The sequence below is a fragment of the Dermochelys coriacea genome, chromosome 18 (assembly GCF_009764565.3).
Source record: "Dermochelys coriacea isolate rDerCor1 chromosome 18, rDerCor1.pri.v4, whole genome shotgun sequence".
Lineage (NCBI taxonomy): Eukaryota > Metazoa > Chordata > Testudines > Dermochelyidae > Dermochelys > Dermochelys coriacea.
Genome location: NC_050085.1, coordinates 20,049,293 through 20,070,969, shown reverse-complemented (window position 1 = coordinate 20,070,969; position 21,677 = coordinate 20,049,293). Strand labels below are relative to the sequence as shown.

At 44.5% G+C, this 21,677-nt stretch overlaps 2 protein-coding genes and 1 long non-coding RNA gene across 4 annotated transcripts in view; 2 read left to right on the top strand and 1 right to left on the bottom strand.

The window, feature by feature from the left end:
• LOC119844991 overlaps window positions 1-5,330 on the top strand; it is a 19,702-nt gene extending 14,372 nt beyond the window's left edge. Inside the window, exon 9 of the mRNA XM_038376621.2 lies at window positions 3,981-5,330. Within this exon, the coding sequence (XP_038232549.1) occupies window positions 3,981-4,129 (149 nt within the window). The 3' untranslated portion in view covers window positions 4,130-5,330. The remainder of the gene's footprint in view (window positions 1-3,980) is intronic.
• TP73 (tumor protein p73) lies at window positions 4,393-21,677 on the bottom strand. 2 transcript variants are annotated; one of them, XM_038376622.2, is made up of 10 exons: window positions 21,493-21,677; window positions 19,190-19,305; window positions 17,815-17,924; window positions 16,777-16,919; window positions 15,297-15,385; window positions 14,388-14,512; window positions 12,557-12,711; window positions 11,851-11,983; window positions 10,706-10,799; window positions 4,393-8,739 (listed from the first exon to the last, which is right to left on the bottom strand). In XM_038376622.2, exons 1-10 carry the CDS (start codon window positions 21,575-21,577, stop codon window positions 8,419-8,421), a joined length of 1,371 nt encoding a protein of 456 aa, XP_038232550.1. In that variant the 5' UTR covers window positions 21,578-21,677; the 3' UTR covers window positions 4,393-8,418. The 2 variants fall into 2 exon arrangements, with proteins under 2 accessions (XP_038232550.1, XP_043355865.1); XM_043499930.1 differs by lacking the exon at window positions 10,706-10,799 and having other exon boundaries at window positions 21,493-21,674.
• On the top strand, window positions 11,972-19,469 carry LOC122457058. The gene is made up of 3 exons (XR_006276342.1): window positions 11,972-12,339; window positions 17,631-17,794; window positions 19,237-19,469. It is a non-coding gene; the product is annotated as an uncharacterized LOC122457058 (long non-coding RNA).

The window sequence follows — 21,677 nt, the reverse complement described above, 5'->3', positions numbered from 1 at the left end:
AAATTGAAGAAATCTTAAGATACATCTAATATCTTCCCCCCAGAGCGAAGTGCTTCTTTCCTTTCAAAATGTTCATACTGTGTTGAGCAAAATGGGTGCAAGGTCCTCCTACAATGCAAAACTTTAGAGCCTACAAGTCCACTCAGTCCTTCTCCTCCTTATTTAGCCAATCGCTAAGACAGATAGGTTTGTTTACATTTATGGGAGATAATGCTGCCCACTTCTTATTTACAGTGTCATCAGAAAGTGAGAACAGCTATTTGCATGGGACTTTTGTAGCTGGCATTGCAAGGTATTTACGTGCCAGATATGCTAAAAATTTGTATGCCCCTTCATGCTTCAGCCACCATTCCAGGGGATGTGCATCCATGCTGATGATGCACGTTAAAAAAAATAACATGTTAATTAAATTTGTGACTGACCTCCTTGGGACAGAATTGTATGTCTAATTCAATTGAATTAGCATGACAAATGGGAAGGAGGATATAGAGGTAGATATTACCATATCAGAGGTAGAAGCGAAACTGAAACAGCTTAATGGGACTAAATCAGGGGGTCCAGATAATCTTCATCCAAGAATATTAAAGGAATTGGCACCTGAAATTGCAAGCCCATTAGCAAGAATTTTTAATGAATCTGTAAACTCAGGAATAGTACCGAATGATTGGAGAATTGCTAACATAGTTCCTATTTTTAAGAAAGGGGAAAAAAAAGTGATCCAGGTAACTACAGGCCAGTTAGTTTGACATCTGTAGTATGCAAGGTCCTGGAAAAAATTTTGAAGGAGAAATTAGTTAAGGACATTGAAGTCAATGGTAAATGGGACAAAATACAACATGGTTTTACAAAAGGTAGATCGTGCCAAACCAACCTAATCTCCTTTTTTGAAAAAGTAACAGACTTTTTAGATAAAGGAAATGCAGTGGATCTAATTTACCTAGATTTCAGTAAGGCATTTGATACCGTGCCACATGGGGAATTATTAGTTAAATTGGAGAAGATGGGGATCAATATGAACATCAAAAGGTGGATAAGGAATTGGTTAAAGGGGAGACTGCAACGGGTCCTACTGAAAGGCGAACTGTCAGGTTGGAGGGAGGTTACCAGTGGAGTTCCTCAGGGATCGGTTTTGGGACCAATCTTATTTCATCTTTTTATTACTGACCTTGGCACAAAAAGTGGGAGTGTGCTAATAAAGTTTGCAGATGATACAAAGCTGGGAGGTATTGCCAATTCGGAGAAGGATTGGGATATTATACAGGAGGATCTGGATGACCTTGTAAACTGGAGTAATAGTAATAGGATGAAATTTAATAGTGAGAAGTGTAAGGTTATGCATTTAGGGATTAATAACAAGAATTTTAGTTATAAGTTGGGGACGCATCAATTAGAAGTAACGGAAGAGGAGAAGGACCTTGGAGTATTGGTTGGTCATAGGATGACTATGAGCTGCCAATGTGATATGTCTGTGAAAAAAGCTAATGCGGTTTTGGGATGCATCAGGAGAGGCATTTCCAGTAGGGATAAGGAGGTTTTAGTACCATTATACAAGGCACTGGTGAGACCTCACCTAGAATACTGTGTGCAGTTCTGGTCTCCCATGTTTAAAAAGGATGAATTCAAACTGGAGCAGGTTCAGAGAAGTGCTGCTAGGATGATCCGAGGAATGGAAAACTTGTCTTATGAAAGGAGACTCAAGGAGCTTGGCTTGTTTAGCCTAACTAAAAGAAGGTTGAGGAGAGATATGATTGCTCTCTCTAAATATATCAGAGGGATAAATACCGGAGAGGGAGAGGAATTATTTAAGCTCAGCACCAATGTGGACACAAGAACAAATGGGTATAAACTGGCCACCAGGAAGTTTAGACTTGAAATCAGACGAAGGTTTTTAACCATCAGAGGAGTGAAGTTTTGGAATAGCCTTCCAAGGGAAGCAGTGGGGGCAAAAGATCTATCTGGCTTTAAGATTCTACTCGATAAGTTTATGGAGGAGATGGTATGATGGGATAATGGGATTTTTGGTAAGTAATTGATCTTTAAATATTCAGGGTAAATAGGCCAAATCCCCTGAGATGGGATATTAGATGGATGGGATCTGAGTTACTATAGAAAATTCTTTCCTGGGTATCTGGCTGGTGAATCTTGCCCATATGCTCAGGGTTTAGCTGATTGCCATATTTGAGGTCGGGAAGGAATTTTCCTCCAGGGCAGATTGGAGAGGCCCTGGAGGTTTTTCGCCTTCCTCTGTAGCATGGGGCATGGTTGACTTGAGGGAGGCTTCTCTGCTCCTTGAAGTCTTTGAACCATGATTTAAGGACTTCAATAGCTCAGACCTGGGTGAGGTTTTTCCTAGGAGTGGGTGGGTGAGATTCTGTGGCCTGCGCTGTGCAGGAGGTCGGACTGGATGATCAGAATGGTCCCTTCTGACCTTAGTATCTATGAATCTATGTCTCCATCTCTGTTTTACCCGCATTCTGCCATATATTTCATGTTATAGCAGTCTCGGATGATGACTCAGCAGATGTTGTTTGTTTTAAGAACAGTTTTGCTGCAGATTTGACAAAACGCAAAGAAGGTACCAATGTGAGATTTCTAAAGATAGCTAGAGCACTTGACCCACGGTTTAAGAATCTGAAATGCCTTCCAAAATTTGAGAGGGATGAGGTGTGGCGCATGCTTTCAGAAATCTTAAAAGAGCAACGCTCCTATGCAGAAACTACAGAACCCAAACCACCAAAAGAGAAAATCAGCCTTCTGCTGGTGGCCTCTGACTCAGAGGATGAAAATGAACATGCATCAATCCACACTAATTTGGATTGTTATCAAGCAGAAACTGTCATCAGTATGGACGCATGTCCTCTGGAATGGTGGTTGAAGCATGAAGGGACATATGAATTGTTAGCGCATCTGGCATGTAAATATCTTGGGATGCCGGCTACAATAGTGCCATGCAAATGCCTGTTCTCAATTTCAGGTGACGTGAAGAAGAAGCAGGCAACATTATCTCCTGCAAATGTAAACAAACTTGTTTGTCTGAGCGATTGGCTGAACAAGAAATAGGATTGAGTGGACTTGTAGGCTCTAAAATTTTACATTTTTATTTTTGAATGCAGTTATTTCTTATACATAATTCTACATGTGTAAGTTCAACTTTCATGACAGATTGTACTACAGTACATATTTTAGGTGAATTGAAAAATACTATTTATTTTGTTTTTTACAGCGCAAATATTTGTAATCAGAAATAAATATAAAGTGAGCACTGTATACTTTGTATTCTGTGTTGTACTTGAAATCAATATATTTGAAAATGTAGAAAACATCCAAAAATATGTAAATAATGGTATTCTATTATTGTTTAACAGCGCGATTAATCACGATTAATTTTTTTAATCACTTGACAAGCCTACTTCTAGCATGTAAAGGACCAATCACTTTGCAGATTGCATAAAGCAAGCTTCAGGGTGTTCTTGCCTACTTTGTTTACTATGAAAGTACCCACAGTAATTAGTTTAGTTTTCTTTCTCCCTTACTTACCATAAACATATTCAAAATAGTTAGTTGTTTCAGCAATTACTTGTTCAGGCTTGTCTTGTCTTAACTTGGGCCTGCTTGTTTGAGCTGTTAGCCCTTCAAACATTTGGTTATTACCAGATAATGAGAGACACTGATGAACCATATTTTTATAAAGATCATTATTATTTGTATTACAGTAGCTCTTGTAGGATCCAAGTGAGATTGGGACCCCGTTGTGCATAGACACCATACTTGCAAATAGGAAGAGGTAGTCCCTGTCCTGGAGAATTTATAGTCTAAACAGACAAAGGGTGGAAAGGGAAACATAGGTGAAGTGGCTTGCTCATGATCACATGGTACTTCAGTGGCAGAGCTAGGAATAGAACCCAGGACTCCTGATTGAGAGTCCAAAGCCTTATGCCTCTATGCTTCATTGCCTGTAGTAACACAGTCTTTCTTTTCAGGCAAAGAACCCCCTGTTATCACCAAAGAGCAGTTTCTCTGGACGATACAGGTAGCTGCAGCTGCCGAGCAGTCTTGGAGGAACGGATCTGCTGTTGACTTACGCAATGAAGCAATAGATGTGTCTCTAATCAAGACTGAAATAATGTGACATACGCTGCTGTTTGAAGTAAAGGGTATTCCCCGAGTTCTGCTAACGGGAGTGAGGTCTCTTCATCTAGGGAGGTTTCCACTGTTGTCTTACTACAAAACTAAACAACCTTTTTTATTTTTTTTTTTACATTTTCACTGGCAACGCCTGTAACTCGGATGCCTTTTAGAGCTACAAAAGTGTTCAGTACTGGTGTTACCAATGGTTCAAGATTCTGAGAGGAGATTATGGGAGGCTCTGTCTGCAGTGGCATTTCCTTTTTCAAGGAGTTAGTTTCAGGTTCTGGAATACTGGTTTCCTGATAGTGGATTTCCCAGACACTAATCATGATATGACAACGATGTACTGACAACCAGCTGTTGTAGTGAAGACTGTGCAATGAACATCTTTAATGGCAGCTTGAAAATGAGGTGCAACCATGGTGTTCAAAATGAGAGCATCCATTTGGTCCATACGGTACATCTCATTAGTATATGCAGGAATGTGATTTGTGTACTAAATACCCCTATTCTGAATCCCCCATCTATAGAACTGTCCACGTTGTTCTTAATTCATTGCTGTGGTTTTGAAATAACATTGCTGGGAAGTTGTGAGCATCTAACTTTTTGAAAATGAACAGGCAGGGAGACTTCTTACCAACCTGGCTCTAGAGTGTAATGAAAGAAACTTGGAAGGCATGCTATGAATTGGACTGTTTCACAGAGCAAACCATACACTTGGGCATTTCTCTATGAACACTGCATCACTGTTAAAAAATAAAGGTTTATTTTAGAATAAAATTGTGAATCTCTATACAGTAGCACCATACAACATCCGTTACGAAGAAACGTCACTTAGATGCAACAAAGAGAGTATGATCTGTCAGCAGTTTTGTTTTCCTTGCTTGAATCCAAATTCATGTTTGTGTTTCTTCAATAGGGAAATTAAATAATACCTGTTTTCCCTGAGTGGGGGAAGGCAATATGAAATACATGCTTTTTACAGTCTGCCAGATTTGGATTACACATCACAGAAAAAGATAGTGCCTTCCCTAACAGGCAAGTCTGCTTTAAACCAGGTTATTTGTAACTTTTTATTCTTATGTTGAGCATATTGAAATTTATATATTTGACTTTTGTATTCTTGTTTGTATTTCTCATACCCTGGTTTTCAAGATTTAAAAAAAGGGTTTTTTTAATTGTATTAAAATAACATTCTTGCATTGAATGTGTGAGCAACTATACGTTACATTTTCTCTTCCTGAAAATATTTCTTAACTCTGTCAATTTCCAATTCTTATATATATATACAGTATATATTACTAAAACTAGGAATAGCTGTGATATTTATAACTAAGCTCAGTTCTCTTGTGGATATGGTTTTTTAACAGTCACTTTTTTTTTTTTTGAAACCCGAAGAAAGCTGTGTTTTAATGACATACTGTCAGATTTGTGGTATATTTTCTGGCCATTTATTGAAAGATAGTTTATATATAACCCTCTTCCCCAAAATTCCATTAAATCAAGATAGCCACTTATTAAATGAAAGCGAATGTTTTTCTTTTGTTGGGGTTTTTTCTTTTTGACGTGAATATTTGATCCAGCCATAGTTCTTCTAAAACTTACACTTTCCTAAATGTAACTTCCTTAAGTATGACCTCAGATTGTCTCTGCTCATATGTTGCAGAAAGTAGCACCAGTGTCCTGAAAGCTTGTAGAAATGAGGTAGACTTTTTGTATGCACTGACCAAGATTCATGCACAGCTGCTCCCCAGTCACAGATGAAGGCCATGTCTTGTTTTGAATGATAGGATCCTGCAAGCAATTTTCTCAGTGCACTCAAAGCCTATCTTAATTTTACTTTGGCTTGGGTAAGTACTTTTGTGCTTTTGCTCGTTTGTATCTTCACACTACTCACTGAGTTGCAACAGCGAGCTTCCCATTTCCTGCTCAAACTTCGGGCCAATTCTGAAAGGCAGAAGGTAACTCTCCAAGTTGTAGATCATTAGTACTATCAGATCATCTCCTGGGCCATCTAGTCAGGAGTTGCTTTTCTATCAGAGCCACTGTATTTCAGACGTGTGTTTTATTGTGTTACAAAAAACAAACAAACCACAGCTATAAAAATAACACATTTTCCAAAAGATAACATTACAAAAAATACAATTAATAGAGTTGGAATATATCCAGTAATACTGCTGGAAAAAGCATTAGTTAACATTGAAAACATGAATGATTATTTAAAAAATCTTAAAGCATTAAAGTGCTTTAATTCACTACTACTTAAACAGCGCATGTTCACAGCTCAGCAACACCCTGAAGTGCTAATCCCTAAAAAGTACAGTGTGCACAAGTGTACAGCTTTCAAATATGGTGGGTTGGTGGGCTGGGATAAAAGCCAGTGGAAATGGAGCTGGTAATTCACAAGGAGCAGAGCAGTGGTTTCCTGCCTTCCGAAGCTCCTGAGCTGCCAGCGGCGAAGGGGGAATCTGCGTAGAAATGGGGAAGGGACAAGTACACTTGTGCTACTGTGCTGGCACTTGCAGAGGTACAGCTCAGTTTCTCTGTGGCCCTCCCTCTGCTAAGACTGAGGACAGTGACCATCCTGCTTGAGAGGAGAAGCAGCTCTTAAGAGGTGAACGCTGTACTTGCTCATAGGTGAAATCCTACCTCTGCGCCCTCCCCCCCACCCCCTTTATGCCCGGTAAAAGGCCCTGAGCAGCATAAAGGAACTCTTAAAAACCTTACCAGGCCAGGGAGGAATCCCCTTGCAAGCCCCAGCGTAGGGAGTATGCCAAAGGCAGGACTGCAGTGTTGTGGAGATTCCAGACAGCATGAAAGCCCCAAGCTGCCATAATTTAGATCTCCAGGGCTGTCTAAACTATGGGGCTGGATAGTAGCCCAGGCCTGGGAGGGTACGAAGTTGGCTTAAAGCCACCATAGCCCCTCTTCTGACTGTGCTGTGCCTCTTAGAGGTGTCTCTCAGAATCTCACCCAGAGAGTTTCCAGCTGACTTGCACAGGACCTGGAGATGAATACAGCTGCATGCTTGCCTGTTTCCTGCTGAGTTTTTAAGTTCAACCAGCAGACAAACAAAAGGCTTGAAGAAAATCAACAAAACACCTATCCACAGGGACTGTAGGGAAGGAAGAAACCATTTCCACTCATTGATGTGGAAAATATAATCATTTTACCAGATGGGGATGATTATCAACAGTCTGGGAAATCCAAATTTTATTTTTTTTTTACACATACGGGTTAATGGTTAAGGTAAAATTAATGGTGTGCTACAAAAAATCTGAGTTCTGGCAATATCAGGAACTTTGAACTTTTGGGTGAATAACTGTAATTAATTATACAGAATCCTCTAATTCGTAGCAGTGGGGTCCATGGATTTGTCTCTCCAGAATTGTATTAAAAATCCACATGGGAAAAAATTAATTTTTTTACAAGTAAGGCTTGAAATATATCAGGTTTTTGCATGTTTACATGCTAGAGCATGAAGTTAATTTAATTATGACACAGTAGTGTCTTATTTAGGGGAAATTATCAATATTTTTATAGCATACAGGTTCATGAAAATAAATCTCTCTATCCTTACAGCACGGTGAATATACTGTATATACAGCATGTGTCTATATACACAAATATCATTTAGATACATGCATGCAGCCTGGAATCGGCAAATAAGTTGCTTTTCTGCTCTACAAAAAAGAAAAGAAATACTTTTTGGCAGTCCATCAGGAAAGCTAGTCCTTTTGTTCTTGGGTATCAGTCAATGGCAGATGTCCCTAAGCAAGTGGAACAGTTGAGGGTTAAACCACTTTTTCACAAGACAAAGGTCTTTTATTATTCAGCTGTCCCTTAGCAGACAGCGAGGATAGGGTGGAATGTGGGGCAGGCTAGAGTTAACCAAAGAAAAATGTGTGTATTTTGCCTTTACATTGCAATAGAGTTTGATGCAAAAATGGTCCAGCAAATTGTAAAGTTGCACTGTACATTGGCAAATGAATATTCCCCTGCCACACAAGGCTAAAAAAACTCTACAACCTATTGAGAGATTTGTGTCAGCTGCCCTTTTTCCTCCCCTGTCATAAAACCATTGGAATTTTCCTCCAGGGGATGGTCCCAGACCCATGTTCTCACACAGCTTTGAGTTCCCATCTCTTGAGTAAAGCCACGTTAAAAAATATTTCTTCAGACACTCAAAGCTGGAAATGTTTTTCCATTTTTCATGCTGGGATTCTATATTTTTCCCTGTTCCTTTAAATCTCTGTGTCTGGTCTCTTGCTGCCGCACTACTGGAGACCTTCAGTTGATCTCGCCCTCTGTGAACTCTTCTTTTATGGACTGTTTGCGGGATTTGCAGTCTGGGAGGTCAAAGCCAAAGTCCGCCCACTCATCAGCCCCGCTGCGGTTAGGGATAGTGATGGTGTGACGCACTCGGAAATGCACCGCCTCCATGACACGCTGCCGTTGCAGCTCCCCAGAACTGCCAATGGAAATGGTGGCGGCGTTACTGCTGGAGCGGATAAGCTGCTGGGCACCATAGTCATGGCTCTGTTTGAGTTCCTGAAGGCCTCTCCAGATAATCATCCTGTACTGCTCTGGGATCTTCAGTGCTCCGAGATCCTAGAACAACAACATCACTAAGGTTGGCCTCTTCAAAAATGTATTTGCTAAATAGCACAGTCAAGATAGGGGCAAACCCATGGACCATTAAATGTCTAGATCAGTGTGTGGGTATAGCCACATAGTCAAAACATGAGATGATCATGGCTTTGGGTTGTATACCATATCCTTTTGTAAGGAAAAGAGAATTCTTTTGCTTTAAATGAATCTAATTAACAAAATGGACGGTGTGAGGCTGAATGCCTTCACTGTGCAGGTTGCAGAGCACCATGTGAGGTGTCAGGTCATTCAATTTACTGAAATAAGGAGGAAACCATCATCCCATTTTGCCTGCAATCATTTCTCTCTCCCCTCATAACCTGGATTAAGCCTTGAACTAAAATCCCAGGTCACAAATGCTGGCAGGACATGATCGGCTCTGAATGGCTGCTGTTGCTGTGCTCTACCAGTGTGAAGTGTCACAGGATTCTGGTGCATTAACCTATGCCAGCATGTGCACTAATTGATGTTATTCCTCACAGACATTAAGTGCTGTGGTCATAACGTTAAACAGAAGTATGAAAACTTCAGGATTGTATCATACGTGCCAGAGGCTGCATCAGAACAACTACAAGTGGTTTGTATTTCAGACATATTGAATTGCTGCTAGAGGTCCACATTAACTCCAAACACACAGACTCACTCGTGAGCATTAATTCCATAGGAAGTAAGTATGTAATTAGGGGGTTAAAAATGTCAACTCAGACACACAACCCAGCAATCTATTTTGACCATGCCATACATGTGCTTTTTGGCAGATTAAAGAAAAAATCACTTACAGGGTTAGTTATTAAAATGTTTCAAAACTAATCTAAGTCTATGCAACTGGCCCCAGCTACCAATGAAAAATCATTGTGTCTTTAATAATGATACCGTCTGTGCTCTTGATTGGTTCCTAGCTGCCAGACTAGGAGGGCATACAGCAAATATTTTAAGAATGAGATGGGATTAGGATAAGAGCTTTGTCCTGGTCAAAATACTGAGTCTGGGATTTATTTGGGTTTGTCAGATGGAAAGTGTTAATGCATTATGTGTATGCTGGTTACATTACTGTACTAAGGGAGCCCCTTGCCTCACTGATGTCAAGACTGGCTGGATGACCTTACAATTTTCATCAGCACCAAAGGCAGGTGAATTTCATGCAAAGTTGGCTCCTCCTCTCCCAAGAGATTGTTCTTCAACCAAGAAATAGTTACAATAAAACTCACCACACCCAGAGGCAAGGTGTTTAAACACAAATTAGAGCATTTCCTGTGTAATGTATCAAAAAAAAAAATTACAGCTCTTGACCAGCCAGCCAATATCAGGTCCTGGGGTTGAAACAAAAAATTGCTAAATACAAAAAGCTTGATTCTGACCTTGTTTGTTCTGGTTTATTGCTAATGTCACTCCATTTGGCCAGTGCAGTTACTCCTGATTTGCAAGGGAAGCAGCTGGGCCCTGCGGATCTGAGCTAAAGCTCATCAGAGTCAAATGGCGATCTTTCTATTGCTCAGTGGGCTTAGGGTCAGTCCCTGAGTGCTGTGATTTGTTTCAGTAGACATATGTAGTGAAAATCAATTCAAAGTCTGATTTCTGTATCTTTGGTTTTATTTTAGATGTGCACATGAGGAGAATGATTGCACCTGAATTTTTTCATTTTTGTTTTTGTTTGCATTTCTTTCTTAATTCAGATCTCTGCTAGGCCTTGCATTCTACAGCCTGGAAAAATCAACAGTAGAGAATATTACAGTTTCTTTTAAGGATTGCAGTATTCTAAATCTATAGGACTAGAAGGAATGCATAATTGGGAAACATAAAACATGGGGACTATAAAGTCTGTATGATAGGTAGGTGCACATTTATTTCCTTTATTTGGTTGTCCTTGTTTTAAGATCAACAGCTGGTAGAAACAAGTGATAAGAAGAGATCTTCCCAAAGCATTTACCTCTATGGTTAGATTCTGCAGGTGGTAAATATTCTGTAACCCTTGTGAGGTGAAATAGTCGATGCAGTTTGGACACCCCAAGCCTGTTAAAAAACTGCAGAAAGAATTTGAAAATAAAGTGGCATTAACTTGTCAGGTATATATTCTGTGTTCTCAAGTGTCACCATTGTGGCAAAGCACTTTTGAATTCATGTGAGGGTATGGGGACATTTTACTGGACTCATTTATTTCATCTGAAGGCTTGGCAACTCTTCTCATGCTACTATGGTATTGTGGGTTGCAAGAAATTGGAAGCGTAGCAAGAACCCATTTCAGGGATCCTCAAAACTCCTGGTCAGAGTTTTCTTGGGGCTGAAAAGCGTGAACTAATTTGGCATTAATGTTGGAGAGGTAAAGCCCATGGGACCAAATTCATCCTAACATAATTCCACTGGCTTCAGCAGTCTTCAATGGTCTCAGTTAAATGACCTATATGGAATTACTCTAGGGATTAATTTTCCCCTTTGAGCAACTTGACTGAGGAAGGGTTGTGGAATTTGGCCTTAAGTGATTTGGTCAACAACAATTAATCTTTGCACTATAACATTTGGTGCTGAAATATTTTATGTACAGGGCTTGGCTGTAGCTACACAATGCTAGCATGGATTGTGCTACTCCGGGATTCTGGTAGACCATCTGGGAAAACATCTGAGGTATCGGTTCTTTAAGAAGGACATCAAATCACAGACTACAGACCTGTTAATGTATGGATATAAATCCTCTACTGCCATTTCCAGTCACCATTGGTCCGAAAGGGGGAAGAAGGAAGATCTGCAAAGTTATATGCCAGTGTTTGACATGCAGGGCAAGGTGCCTTTTCATATCAGTCCACTAAAGGGATCAAGTTTTGAATGAACTTAGTGAGAATGAATAAGACAAAAATCTTTGCAGGTGATGTGTGTTTCTCACCAGCAATTGGCTGGTGAGGACAATTTTTGAAGTGAAGAGGGGTGAGGAGAACGCTCTCTGGTTTCGTGAGCAGTGATTTCTCAGTTGGAACTAGTGACCAGTTGACCAGTTGCTAAACATATCTTAGAGGTTAGAGTAAAGGAAAAGAGCATGAAACAACAATGGACAACACACCACAGATCCGGTGATGTCCCTACCTGACAAGGCTGGGGTCAGGGTTGTAAGGTGGAGGAGGAGTGCAGTGTGAACCTGAGACCATGGACTGGGAGGAGTGGCCTCCATTCATGTCTCCATTGGATTGCATGGGGTGGCTGTTCAGCATTCCAGGTCCTGAGCACAAGAAAAAGCAAAAGGGTTTCCATCTCCTGGACTGTGCCCAGAGCGTACAGGGGAGAACCACTGAAAAGTTTTTGATTTAACTTAATTCAAAGAAGCTACAACTGTCCTTTCCTAAGCACAGAGCCCAATTCTCCACTCTGCAGGAATAACCCACCTCAGGGACCCAAGACCCTGAGTGTTAACTGGCAGGATTCCCTGGGAATTCACCCATTGGGTGGAGGAGGGGTGAAGAAGCTGCAGGTTCCACCCCCACAATTCACAGATTCAGGGGCAACTTTTGCAGACAGCGACTACACCGTGGATCCAGGCAGCCTGGCTTGGGCAGGGCTCTCCCATCTCTTGGCATGGTGAGTTGTTCCGAGCAATGTAGCTGCATAAGCGACTAATGACCAAGCCCATGGTAACCTGCTCTGCTTGGCCTGGGAGAGTGGGAAGAGGAAGAATTTGGAGCTCGGTGTAGGGAGCTTTGCACTGCTTTATGTATTGTTTAGCCGAGGCTGCTGCCTGTCTGTCAGGCCTTTGTGATTGCAGAGCCCGTGTCACGTGGCAGTGCGAGTGCCTTACCCATGGGGCCCAGATTGGGCCCAGAGCTGGAGTTGTGTTGCGGTGGCTGCCCCACCAACTGGTTGACAGACGGCAGTTTGTTGATCCCTCCTCCATGTACTTTGTTCATTGGCGAAAGGACAGGCCCGTAGGAAGAAGGGGACTGCAGGTGACTCCTGCTCGGGAAGAGTGGCACGGTCAGTGAGACCCTAGTGGAGACTGAGCAAATCAAACTTCTCTAGGGACTCCAACCTCAGCCTTGTCCATACTGAGATTTTAGCCAGCAGCATAGCTGCACCAGTGCAAAACCCTGCTCTAGACGCGACTGACACTGGTTTAAGGTTGGGTACATTGCACTGGTGCAAATCGTGCTGCACCCCTATTGGGGAAATCAACTTCTGTACTGGTCTGTCTGGAATGTGCATGGGATGCGGAGCAGCTGGCTTCACCTCAGTACAGGTACCCTAGCAGGGTCCTTATAGGCATCCTAATACATAGCATTTACACAGCTTCCATCTCCACTGTCCTGTGTGAACGTTAGCTGAGTCCCTCCCAACCTCGTTATAAGGTAAGGGAGCAGAATTATCCCTATTTTACAGATGGGGAAGTGGAGGCAGAGAGGTGAAATGACGGCCCCAAGTTCTCACAGTGGGTCAGTTGGAGAGATGGAATGAGAACTCAGGAGCTCCTGGTCCCTGCTCATCCATTCTAACTCACTGATCACATTGCTTTATGGAGATATATTGTCAGAGGCTTCACTTGCAATATACCCTACAGCCCCGCTTGCCGATTTCACTTCTGTGTCGGTCTTTTTCCAACACTCTTTGCTCTGATGCCGCTCTCCACCTCCTACCCATTAAACCAGCAGTGCAGAGCTAAAGCTTCTGATGGGCAATTATCACCTGTCGCTGAAGAAGTAAGGTGCACACAGTATGGTCCCATGGAGAGGTCCCCAACTGGGAGTCAGGAGAGCTGGGTTCTATTCCCAACTCTGCCAGTCACTGTCTCTGCATCCTTGGACAAGTCACTTCCTTTCTTTGCATTCCGTTTTTCACTGCTGTTGCTTAATCAGATTTCATAGCTTAAAAAAGAGAAGTCTAGGGAGTAACTTGATTACAGTCTATCTATATGGGGAAATAGATATTTAATAATGGGCTCTTCAATCTAGCAGAGAAAGATATAACAATCCAATAGCTGGAATTTGAAGCTAGACAAATTCAGACTGGAGATAAGGCATAAATTTTTAATGGTGGGAGTAATTAACATTGGATCAATTTACCAATGGTCATAGTGGAGTCTCCATCACTGACCATTTTAAATCAAGGTTGGATACTTTTCTAAAAGATCTGCTCTAGGAATTATTTTTAGGAAGTGCTATGGCCCGTGGTATGCAGGAGGTCAGACTAGATGATCACAGTGATTCCTTCTGGCTTGGAATCTATTCTGTAGTCTACCCACCATTAAACTATTGTGGGAGCTATGGCTGAAGAGCTCTGGGTAAGAGTTAAGTAGCAGTGTAAGATGTATCTGGTTTCTGGCTTTTTTTATCATAATATACGTTCCCAAGGTGCTCATCAGTGTCCAGTCAGGGAAACAATTAATAAACAAAGAGGAAGAATGAAGGTCTGACCCCACCCCCACCCAATATTGGTGACTACCAAGGAGGAATCAAAGGGAGGGGCTCTCTGGAAGGTGGTAGAGGCCTCTCCACACCCCATAGTTATACAAAGCATAAGAACCCTGAGGGTGGGTCAGGCCAGCTTCCGGGATCCCTGTTATGTCTTGCGGTTAATTTGACGCATCTCTGGAGACCCCTTGTGGCGACAGTGGACAATACGGTCATGGTACTTACTGTCTCTGCAGGAGCTGCTGCTGCTGTTGCCGATAGGAGTCGACTAGCTGCTGTGGAACTAACTCCACTAGCTCCAGACTTTCCTTTATCTTCATGAGGATCTCAAAGTTCTCCCGGCCACGAACCTGCATCAGGGACCAAGGCAAGCCTGTACTTCAGTCTGACTTGCCTTGTCCAGTTTGCTGAGGACCCTCTTTCACAGCCAGTCCCACCTTCCCCCTCCTTTACCCAGCCCACTCAAGGGACAATGTGAGGATAGCCTTAAGCACAAGCAAGGCAAGCAGCTGCCTGGGGTTCTATGCTTCTAGGGAGCCATCCTCAAGAAATCCAGTTGCAGCGCATGGTCTCCTCTAGTCCGCTTCCTGAGCGGGGGGGTCCGACAACGTGTCTTCTCCCCTAGCAGCAGGAAGATGGGGTAGCCGAGTCCCTGGTGGAAGGCACACAAAGCCAAATTCCCTCTTGCCACAGTGGGATCAGGGAGGAAGTGACTTGCAGCCTTGTTTTGGAGCAGGCTATTTTGCCCTGGGAATACAAAGCAATTCCAGTGTATGATTCTGGATCTCCGCTCCGGCTGCTTGGTGCTCAGTGTTCGTTGCAGACTTGCTCCCAGCCTGTTCTTCACTGTGCCCATTCTTAGCCTCATCGGTCTTGCTCCTTGCACCCTGTCTGCCCTCTGTAAGGACTCATCAGGACTGTAAGCGCCAGCCACCCACAGCAAAACGCTTCAGTGCTATGTACTGCTGGGAATGCCAGTCTGGGGATGCCTCATCCATTCAGCTAGGTAAAATATCACTTCATTGCCCTTTGAATTCTGGGAGCCACTCCCCCATATCCTATCCAGGGGCCAGCGCCACTGCACTCCCAGAGCAGGGCTCAGACACTACGTGCAGCAGAAGATTTGATACTTACTGGGACATAATACATTTCCTCTTCCCCATGCCGCCTTTTCTTAATGCCAGCCCCTAGTGCTGGAATCCCCTGGGGGCTCTGCTTGAAAGCTGAGGAAGGAGATGGGAAATAGTATTACGGGAAAATCAAGTTAAATGTGATCATCTAAGCGGCCACTCCCTAGTTCTTCTATAATGTTAGACTGGGAACTGTGTTAGAGTAAATGCAAAAAAGAAAAGGAGTACTTGTGGCACCTTAGAGACTAACAAATTTATTTGAGCATAAGCTTTCATGAGCTACAGCTCGCTTCATCAGATGCAACTGATGAAGTGAGCTGTAGCTCACGAAAGCTTATGCTCAAATAAATTTGTTAGTCTCTAAAGTGCCACAAGTCCTCCTTTTCTTTTTTGCGAATACAGACTAACACGGCTGCTACTTTGAAACCAGAGTAAATGCAGTAGCTCCTAGCAGGGCAGGCAGCTGCTAAAGGGCCCCACTGACTGAAAGCCAGAACCCAGAGCTTCCCTGACTACCAACAAGAGGAACTCCAAGCCCATTGCTGGACAATGCAAACCTTACTGCACAAACCTAACTATGACTCCAGCTCACAAGGGGAGAAAGAGGGCATTGCTGCATGTCCCTAGGCCCTTCGTAGTGATTTGCTTTGTTAAAGTTGAGGAAGATCAATACAGATCATTAAATTTACCCACTTGCTAGAAGCGTAAATATTTGACAGGTGCCTAAAAGATGAGTTATCACCATTGTGATAGAGGGCGAGTGAGAAGCTCTTGTGCACGAGCTGATAAATTGCCAGGATCCTTCTGTAAGGTTTTACTGCGAACAGTTAAATACTTGCCCTGAGAAGGCTTAGCTCAGTATGTGCGCAATTTATTTGGGGGGGGGCGGTGGAATTAGTGATGAAATATAATAAACTTACACAGAAAGTTCTTTCCCTCTGCCTCCCACTTCAGCCCCCAGCCCTACACTCAACAGAGGCTTTGCCTGCTGCTAACTTATCTCTGGGAGGGGCAATGCTTCAGAATACAGCAAAAACTCCAGTACGTAACTGGCCATGGCTGGATGGGAAGAGAGGGGGCAAAGAATTCCTTTCTGATGCCTGCAGGAAATAAGCTTAAAGCTTATGGAGCATGTTAGTTTTTTAACTATCTTAGCACTAACAAACACTTGCCTTTAATAATAATAATAATAATAATTAATAATTAATGATGAACAAATAGATCTGGACAATGAAGCACCTCCACTAATAATGCCCTCTGTTTTTCTGACTGCAAGGTTTATATCTGACGACAGCTGGATTTGAGCGATGACGTTTGGATCAGAGTATTCCTCTTCATCTAAACGTCACCATCCAAGTTCGTTGCTGCTGCCCTGGAAGCATGGGCCATGCCCTGGACGGCACCCGCTCAGCAGTGCTAGGCAGTGCAAAGCCGGTGGTCTCACTCGGAGTCGAGATTCACCCTTTCCTGAGAGGAGGACTCACTGCGCTTGTTGACGTTGCCATTTTTAGCTGCATTTTCGTTCAGGGCTTGTTGCTCTCGGTAATGATCTTCGTCGGCTTTCCGATCTCGGCCGGGACAGGCGCAGATCCGCCCTTCGAACGATCTCCTCCCCAATACTTGGCCACTGGGGAGCAGAGTAAAAACCAAAAAGCATTTATTTTTTTAGGGAACTAATCAGACTAAACCTCATTCCCTATGGGGTTGGGTTTCTGTCTGTTGACTTTGTGTTGATCAATTATTCAAAAAGCTTTTAAACACTCCAGAAAATACTATAAAGAAGAGTTCAGGAAAAGGAATTCTCCTCCTGTGAGCACCTAACAAGGGCTCTCTGCAGGAATTTGCTGATCTTAGAAGCCCATGGCTGCTGTACATATACACCAAGCCTGATGCAGTACACAAGGTGCTGTGTTCCACGTACAGTCTCACAGTGATGCACGGGCTCTTGTGCAGGTCCCTTTGGCTAGGGGTGAATTTCCCCTGGTGACCTTTCATCTCTGATTGGCAAAAGACTAATACAGTTACACCTTGGGAGACAGGAGGGAGGAAGGGTTTTTTCCAGGCTGTGAAAGGTGTGCAGGGGAGAAGCCCATGCCCTTGTGCATTCCCATCTTCCCCCACACCTACCCTCTAAGGCTCTTCATAGTTACTAACTTCCCAGTCAGGGAATGCCACTTTCCCACCTCTTCACTGTGCTTTGGACTCTCCATACCAAAGATGCTTGGCCAGGAGTTTGCCTTGGGCTGCAGCTTCCAGAACTTTATGGGCTGCCTTCTCCTCCAGGGGTCTTGCAAATCAGTTTCTGGGGTTTTGCTAACTCCTCTGTTTCACTGCTGAGGTTCTCCCCAGGCCATGCGTGGTTCATCCCCAGATGTGAACTGGATGAGCCTTTCTCTAGCTATTTACGCAGCTGCCGTTCAGCTCATAATCTGTCCAGGAGGCCCCAGGAGAGCCAGGCTCAGGAGTGCAGAGGGGAGCAGATGTCTGTCCTATGCAGCACAGGTACCATAAGAATGACTCACTCTCTTGTCTCCAGGGTTATAATGATGAGGATGGGTCGCCTGTTCATCCCTCCCACACAGCTGCTGTTGCACATGAAATTGTACAGAATGGTGGTGAACTCAGTCCCAACCTGCCCAAAAGAGAGGAAATGACATCATGTGGGGGGGTGGGTTAGTAGGAGGGGGGTGTTAAAAGCCCAGAGGAGATGGTGGCAGACCTCAGTCACTGCAGCAATGGGCTGCAGCCAGACAGGTGCAAAGAGCGTGTCTCAGCTCACAAATCAGTGGGGGGTTTGTGTGTGTGTGTGTTTGGGGGAATATTCATGGAGGAAGACAAGGAAGATGAATTTCTGACCCTTGCTCTAAAGCAGTGGTTCCCAAATTTGTTCTGCCACTTGTGCAGGGAAAGTCCCTGGCGGGCCGGGCTGGGCCCGTTTGTTTACCTGCCGTGGCCGCAGGTTTGGCCAATCGCGGCTCCCAGCAGCCGCGGTTCGCTGCTCCAAGCCAATGGGAGCTGCTGGAAGCGGTGGCCAGTATGTCCCTCGGCCCGCGCCTCTTCCAGCAACTCCCATTGGCCTGGAGCAGCGAACCGGCAGCTCCCATCGGCCTGGAGCAGCGACCTGTCACCAGTGGGAGCCAAAGTTGGCCGAACCTGTGGACGCGGCAGGTAAACAAACCGGCCCAGCCCACCAGGGGCTTTCCCTGCACAAGCAGCAGAACAAGTTTGGGAACCACTGCTCTAAAGAGATATCCCCTTGAATGGGGATTATGTTGCCACTATAACTGCAGAGTGCCTGTGTTACTTTCATATCATGCCAGTTTTGTGGGACCTTACTGCTAGATACTTCATTCATTACCCTGGGCATGTGACATTGCAGCTGGAAATCAACATCACAAAGGCACTAATTTAACAGTGCCCTAGGGGGCGCACTAAGCTTTCCACTCACCGTTTTATTTAATTTCGTTATTGGCCAAATGTGTCCCTGAGCAGTTACTAGCTGGACTGAAGTTTCTGTTAACCTGCACAATGCTCTGTGATCCCAGTGGGTTTGAAGCAAGATTCCCCTTTAAAGTGAGATGCTTTGGCAAATCCTGAAAGGGAAGGAGTACAGGCACAATATATTTGCTATCAGGGCTGTAGCACGAGGGATATTACTTTTCAGACACTGCAGTGCCATCAGGAGCCTTGTCAGGGATTGAAATTCATCTCCTAAATTCCACAGGGCGGATGCTGCTTTTAGCCACCTCAATGCCAGTGGAGTCACTGCAGGATCAGAGCTAGTGAGGGAGCTATAACTTTATTTAAGAAAACTACGAACCCTATTTTCACTCTCCCTCCTGGCCTCTTCCTCCCCCCTGCCCCAGCACCCCTATTCCTCTTGAAGCAAAGAGATACCTGTGGTGGCTCATATGGCACCATTACACTCTGCCTTCCGGTGACAGGGTCATCCACGTACTGAGAGAGATTGTTGCCTTCCACCCGGATCAAGTGGCTGGCTGGAGCAGACTGGCCTGCAGAGGGGAGAGTTAGAGGCAAGACCCTTCTCGGTGGGCTTGCTGACCCAAGAACGTTGCACGGGGTGATTATAAAATCCGTTTACTTAAGCCAGGGCAAAAGGCAGTGTGGATGCTCACACTTTGGTTTACACCACATGCATTTTAGTTTAGCTTAAGTTGATTAGGAATTGGGTTAAACGCAACCAAAATAAATGAGTTAAACTAGAAAGAGTGTTGTACGGGATGGTTCTGGTAAATTGGTTTAAAAAAAACTATGGAAGTTAAACCAGTTCAACTTCCACATGTAGACATTGTTCTCTTCAGCTTCCCCTCAGCCCCACCTGCTCTCAAGGGGCCAAAGGGGGCTGTTTTGGGTCAGGCCACATAAAACCTGACCTGAAAATTCCACCCAACGTGGCATTCAACCTAAACCTGAAACTCTTCTGAGGAGCCAAAGAATTTGTTCAACTGACTTTTACTTTCATCTGCCTTTGAATTTACTGGGTGTTCCAGGTGGGCCTGAACCAAATCAGGACTGGGCCCCATCACATTAGGCAAGTACAAACACCTAGCAAGACACCAGGCCGCTGTCCCTCATCCTCTGAGACTGAGAAACCCTGGGAAACTGCAAGACAGGAGAATCCTGAAGCAGCCCAGTGGGCTCCAAACATTCCCAATGGCAACCTATTGCCAGCCTATTTCCAGAGGCGCTGCTGCTGCTCCGCTTCGGTGGTGCAGTGCCACCAATGACCTGTGCAAAGATTGCTTCAGGCTTCCACAGGGCACAGGGAGGTTCACTTTCACAGCCAATGTTTGTCTGGGCGTTTCGATGCTTTCTTAATCGAAGCATTTTCAAGGATGATTTTGTGGCTGCGTGCATCACTCCCTTCCCTTCCCTTCCCTTCTCTAGGCTGGGCTGCCTGGACGTGGCTCTGTGGAAACGGGGTATTAGGCAGGCCCCAGTCAGGGAGACTTGAATGTCTGGTTCTGACAGTGCCGGTGAAGGTGCGGACAATTGCCCTGCCTGAAGAATCCTTTGTCTCTGCTTCACACCTGCTCATTCCTGCTGACCGGAGAGCAGGGCCCCACTTGAACAGAGGCACGTCAGGCAAGCCTTGCAATGAGAGGCGGAGGCCCCCTAACTACCTAACACCTTTCAAAACACCTACCCCCATTCTTTCCTTCTGCATTTGATGCGGCTGGGCTGCATTTTTAGCAGGCAAAGGGTTCTGCTGGGAGCAGAACGTTATGTGTAACAGCATGAATCTCACAAGCAACACTTCAGGCTCTGTCCTTTTGTCTTCTCTAGATGGAGTTTAGTGAGGAGCTCAGGGAGCCAGCTGGAGCCAAACTGAGTCCAGGTTCCCTGCCTTTTAAGGGAGAGGAGATCAGTGGGTAACATTTTCAAAAGCACTTAAGTAGCTTTGCTCCATTGATGTCCAGGGGACTTAGGCTCCCAAGTCACTTAGGTACAGATGCTCAAAAGTATTTAGGCTCCTTATTTCCAGAAATCAATGGACATTAGGTGCCTAAATACCTTTGTGGATTTGGAACTTGGGCACTTTTGAAAATTCTATTTGAGTGTCACAAGCAGCAACTTGAGGAACTTGTAGCTTAGCTAGTAGGTGAAAAATATCTAACAGGCAAGCAGATCTGTCCTTGAAATAATTTGCAGCAGGCATGTGTCCTGTCTCCACAGGCAGAGGGGTCCAAGAGGACAGACAGCACAGGGAGAGGTAAGGTAAAGGGTGATGCTGTCCTAGCACAGAGTGGATGGAGCACTTGGCTCGAGGAGTGCTTCCAGGGCTTGTTAACGCTGCCTCTGCTCAGACCTCATCTGTCTCACTCGCCATCAGTTCAGTCCTGGGGCTGCCAGGAGCGATGGTTCCCAGCACATGCCAGGCAAAACGTGCTGGTTTCATCTGAGCTTCACAGGAAGCTTTTTGGTTCTCAGAGTGGAACAGGCTGGGGTGGGGAGGGGAAGACTCTTGTATACAGGAGTGAAAATGGAGGGTCTTGAACCCCACCTGTCAGGTGTCGCGTGGCCCTGCTCATTGTCCAGTGCTAGTCTTGGTTATGGGGAAGCTCTGGGATGCAGGTTACCAGCATGAGACAGGTTCAAACAGAATCATTGTCCCCACCTGCTGGGCAGATGACGGAGACACTGACCCGCTATTTGAGGGGCAGGAGACCAGCTCTCACCATCATTAAAGTCACGTCCCAGCTCATGGTTGGGGCAGCGCTTCACCACCTCTGTCACGTGCTCTGCCTTCTTGTAGACAGGCATGGCCCGGATGATGGTGCCTGGCGGGGGCGGCGTGGACACTTTGATCTGGATGGGGCATGTCTTGGCGATCTGACAGTAGAGCTTCTTCAGCAGCGGTGAG

Coding starts and splice junctions, on each gene's coding strand:
- TP73 (XM_038376622.2), bottom strand. CDS start 21,577: ATGCCTGTCTACAAGAAGGCAGAGCACGTGACAGAGGTGGTGAAGCGC. Junction 12,712..14,387: donor CAGCAGCTCCTGCAGAGACA/GTAAGTACCATG, acceptor CTTCCCGAGCAG/GAGTCACCTGCAGTCCCCTT. Junction 11,984..12,556: donor GCCCAATCTGGGCCCCATGG/GTAAGGCACTCG, acceptor TCTTGTGCTCAG/GACCTGGAATGCTGAACAGC.